Source organism: Lupinus angustifolius, chromosome LG07 (genome assembly GCF_001865875.1).
Source record: "Lupinus angustifolius cultivar Tanjil chromosome LG07, LupAngTanjil_v1.0, whole genome shotgun sequence".
NCBI classification, from domain to species: domain Eukaryota; kingdom Viridiplantae; phylum Streptophyta; class Magnoliopsida; order Fabales; family Fabaceae; genus Lupinus; species Lupinus angustifolius.
The window spans coordinates 3,651,037-3,656,446 of record NC_032015.1 but is presented as its reverse complement, the minus strand read 5'-3'; the positions used below and the strand labels follow the sequence as shown (position 1 = coordinate 3,656,446).

At 33.6% G+C, this 5,410-nt stretch overlaps 1 protein-coding gene across 1 annotated transcript; it reads right to left on the bottom strand.

The window, feature by feature from the left end:
- LOC109352486 (zinc finger CCCH domain-containing protein 61-like) lies at positions 2,354 to 4,008 on the bottom strand. Its single transcript, XM_019594485.1, has one exon. The coding sequence runs from the start codon at positions 3,807 to 3,809 to the stop codon at positions 2,643 to 2,645; it is 1,167 nt and encodes a 388-aa protein (XP_019450030.1). The 5' UTR covers positions 3,810 to 4,008; the 3' UTR covers positions 2,354 to 2,642.

Sequence of the window (5,410 nt, the reverse complement as noted above, 5' to 3'; positions counted from 1 at the left end):
GATGTACCCATTCACAGGTGTCGGTAGTGCTGTTAACCTTCACAGCTGAACAAACTTACAACTCACAAGCATAACAAGGGTATGGGCTCTTTGTCCGAACAAGTTCCTGAGTACAATTTTCTTCTATAAACGAACATGGAATTATGACACAATGGTAAGGGCAGATAGGGGGACCTCAAGCCCCAAAAAAAGAGTCATTTTAGCATGGGCTGCTCCCTCATCCCACACCATTAGGTGTAAGTTTATGGCAATCACTACCTAACCCGGTACCTCACCAAACCATCAAACCCCACCAAAGGACTTATTCCATACACACCCTTATGGGTTCACTCCCTCACAACCTTAGCTGTCTTGCATTTCAGTTTTCTTCCTAAGAAACAAATACTACGTCATCAATAATTCCTATGTAAATGTTGTTCCACTTTGCTCTATAATTTAATGTTGTTCTTTAAGAAGTAAGTCGGTAACTGATAGCAACACCCTTCAATGTTAATAGCCCTACCCATTTTGGATTCAAACTCCATTAAGAATTTGTGAAATTGAAATTCACATCATACCTACTCAAACAAAGTCAGTTTTCTTGTTTTGAAATTTATGTAAAATGAACTTTAGCTAAAAAAAGATATTTTAATCTTACCCTATTGTTGCTTACTACTTAATTTTGTTTATGTATGGAATCTGCAATGGTTAAAACCTAGTTTAGCACGCAATATATATTTTTTGACGCCAATGACAAATGAGCTAATATGAATGATAACAACTAAATGGGACACTGCACTGGCCAACCCGTTTAGATTACTGAAAGCTAAAAAGGGAACAAAGACAGCCATATTTTAGGTAGCTAATAATATCTTGTACTTCTCATCCCACATGATCATCCACGCAATGCAAATAATGCCCATTACACTTTATATTCTTCCAACAACCCAGGAACAAAAATTAAACATAATTATAGGGTAAATTCACATATAATATACCAACACTTATGTGTTCAGAACATGATCTTATAAGAATAGCTATATTCATCAAAATATAACAAACCCAAAATTTTATGACTATATAGAAAATGGATTGTTTTGAATAAGAATAGTCTAGGATTGGGATAAAAGAGAGACTAAAACTATATATTTTACTCAATCTTATTATATCTTACATCAATTAGAAACACCCTATTATAAGTGATAGCTCATAGTAGTCCTAATCTGTAATAATATATTGGAAGTCACTTAATATTTCTAGACACATGTATAAACATAATAATTTATCTCCTTAACAAATTAACTTGTATTCTTCTTTTTTATTTTATCTCTTACTCTTTGAAATGAGATGGGTTGGTTATTTTTACCTTCAAAAATACATATTGGACTGACAAAGGCTCTTCAAACTACAGCCGAATACTTTTTATCTACTTCGTAATCCTAAACATTATTGAATATATGATTGTGCAATGCCGTACCAAGACATTAGACGGGACTGTTTTATGGTGGTCCACTTGTGAAAATGGACCACAAATGATGCCCAAATTTTACCGGCGCTATACCATCAAAATGTAGTTAAAATTTTGTACCGGTTAGAGGGTTGAATTGCAATTCATGTTTTGTTTTAGAAAAAAAAAAGCATTGGAGCTAGCAAATTAACACAGGAGCTTCTATTCTTCCTCCTCTTCCATACCTGGTATTGGCAAGGCAAGAAATATGTTTCCAAACATGCATCTTTGATTTTTATGTTGTATATATGGGAAACCATGTACCCAAAAGAATTATGCACCACCTAAACAAGCCCATCACTCTAGTTATATGGTTAGACTTGAGTTAATGTTGGATTTTGGGATGGGATCATGAGTTGGGATCCTCTCCATTAATAGAGAGACACGTACGTCTAAAAGAAGAGAGAAAAATGTAATATAATTTGACATTTTTGTCTTTGAGATAATAAGATGATATTTTTACCCTTACGTATAAGTGCAAAAATGATTATTTGTCTCTCCATTAATATAGAAGATTCTCACGCAAAGATCATATATCTTATTTTGTGTCCAAGCCAATTACAAATTCTATTCATTCAAAAAAAATCATAAATTAATATTTTAATATTATTTTATAAAATTTGATTAAATAGAAATATACAAACAAAAAAATTTATTGGACAAACAATATTTTTCCCTATTTTGGAGGGTGACAGTTATTCACTCAAATTTCAATCAGTCAAAATATTAAAATTTCTGAATACAATGTATTTTTCAACGAATGAATTTGCTTTACTTGCTTACAGAATGCCAGAATATCCAAATCATGGATATCAGAATTCAGAACTATTCCGGTCCTATAATAAGGATAGGCATAACAGGTAGGTATAACAAAAGTAAAAATTTATTGACATAACATAACATAAGATGGACAATGTTTCCTTGTACACATGCCATAAAACAAAATAAAATCTAATTAATGGGCACAAAAATTACAGAATTTTGACAAACTTCAACAATTTCTTCAGAAAGTAATCGACTCAAAACAATAATTAATTTTAACAATAACAATAGACTCGAAGGGATATGTTGCTTGTTCACACTGTATTTACACTTGGTCAATCAAATTTCATAATTATCACCATTTTCGTCATTATCTCCAAGATGTTGTCATCATCTACATGAGCAATTCATTCACCCACCCGAGATCCGGGGCATTGACATCATCAATAAACTTTGCCTCATTCTTCAAAATCTTGCTGGTTGAATATCTTCCATTGTTGAAGTTTCCAAAATCCGAGGAAGGAGCAGAAGAAGGAGAAAGAACAAAACGCTGTTGATCTTCACAGTTGATAGAACCATCAACAAGCCAATTCAGATTCTTCTGTACATTGGAAGCAGAAGAAACCGGAGAATTATTATTAGCCTCATTATAATTCAGACCCTCCAAGGAATACCTGAGTTCATTAAGCATGCCCTTATAGCTAAGGACACCAACCCCATGATGGGATTTTTCAGATCCTACATACCTAGACAAAGGTGAAACCCCATTTGCAGGAGAAGCAGGAGAAGAAGGTGACATTGGAGGAGAGAAAAAACGAGACATACCAAACAAAGTAGAAGTTGGTGAACAAGTGGAAACACAAGAATTACAATGACAAAACAAACAAGAGTGTTTAATATTCGAAGGGTTCAAGAACTTGCTATTCTTGTTATTATTTTTGCATGAATTCATGATTTCATTTGAACTAGTAGTATGTGAGTTTACGGGTAGAACCCTAATTTGGCGAGGGGTGTGTGCAAAGAAGCACACTTTCCTCTTACAATTCTTACCATCCTTGCAAGCTTCTGTTCTATACCTATCAGGGTGCAACCAGCACTCAAAAACCCCGTGAGAAAACTCACATGTATCACCACGGCTGCATGACCCGCCGCCACGGCGATACTCAGGACAGACGCTACCAGAGTAACGGTAGCGTTTGGGATCACGCCGGCGAGCCTTCTCGCCGGGGTGAGCAAAAGGACAGTCAGTCCAGTCGTGGCTGCGGCTGCGAGTGCACTTCCGCACCTTGAACTCATACATGCGAAAGTGATCCGATGAGTAAGGGTCAGAATCATCATCATCAGACTCATCAACAATAATATTCATGTTGTTATGGGGGAGATACTTTTGGAAAAAGGTTTCATCTGAATACATATCGGCGGCGCCATCGTATGTGGCGGCGGCGGCACGGCGAGTGAGGAGTTTCCTTGGTGGGATGTCAATGTCCCTAAGAGATTTCTTAAGGGACAAAAGTTGGTGGGAGGGTTGAAACTTGTGTTGCTCTGCACCCACACTACTCATTTTTTTGGTTATGAGTGCTTTGGTTTTTTTGTGAGATTCTATTTAAAAAAAGAAATGGTATTGTGTGAGAGTGGATTATTGGTAGAGGAAGGAAAGGGAATGAGCTATATAAAAGGGTAGAGGAGTGAGAAAGTATTATTGGGATAGAGAGAGAGTTTAGGGTGTGTGAGAAGGGTAGGGGGAACAGCATGCAAAAGAGGGTATGTGGCAGTTTCACAATTCGTTGTAGGCATCACCTTCGCCTATGTGTAACTTTGCTGCAAACTTCAGACCTAACTGAGACAAAATAAAATTATGCCGTATATTTTTAATTTGTTTTTGGGTTATGGGTGTTGGGTCATATAGTGTATGTGTAAGATATTGAGTTTGAGTCTTATAGATGAAAAATATTTGTTTGAAGAGTTAACTTCACTTACCTATAAATATTCCGGCTCGAACATTATTGTTTCTAATATGATAATACAGAAACAAAAAAAAATCATATCCCTAATAACATTCCATATCAATAAAAATATATTATTTTAATTTTAAAATAAAGTATTTATTTTTATTTTTGATTCATTATAAATAATATATGACAAATTAATATTCTGGATCACATGGGTTTGTACCACAGGGCTGATGAGTGATGAGCCTCCATACTTGCGAATTTATTGAATAACGTATTGATCCTCATTAATTTGAGTAAAAGTAGGAAGATTAAATTAGAAGAGGATAACTGCAATTAAGGGTTTTGAAACATGCTTTTTAATATATCTAGGTCTAACTCATGAGATACCCATATGGCTATATCAGCAGTAATTCTTAAATCAATATATAAAGTTAAACCATTGTAATATTATGTTAATCAAAAGGTACGATGTTATTAACAAGGAGTTGGTTTAGTTGTGTAATATTATGTTAGATTCTTACGGATGACTAAAAGGTCAAAGATTCGATTCTTGTGATCGACACTTGTTGAGAATGACAACCACGCACCCTGAAATTGATAAGTTTCTTACCAATTCATAAAAGTATGTCATACTAATTCATTATGATGTAATGTTATTAACAACAGTGTTATATTTTTAATACATAATTGTGAAATAATGATATATTGTTAAACAATTATAGTTGTTGTATTGATATATTGTTACATTCATTAATAGTTCCAACTAAAAAATTGTGTTTAATCTGCCATTTAAATTATGTTTAATAGAAATTTTAAATTGTGCCTGAATTATATTTTTGAATTTATTATTACTTTTTTCACTTGATTATAAAAGATTATAGAAAAGAGACACAATTACATATTAGACGCTTTCCTATATTTACATTAAGAAAACATGATAAGGGATTAAAGAAAATGTGTAAAATAATTTCAATGGTTGCTAAATAAATAAAGTGAGTGGTTGAAGTTCATTAAAATGTGATGATATAACGGATTCGGAAAATGTGGATAAGGATAAACTTAATTGCGGTATTTTGTATAATTTTGATGGGAATTTAATTCCTTATTTGCAGTATTTGAGTATATCTAGTGTTGGTCATTATTGCAATTTAATACAGTTTTTTTTGTAGGTGGTGTCTATTTTTCCTATAACTACAACATTGATTAATGA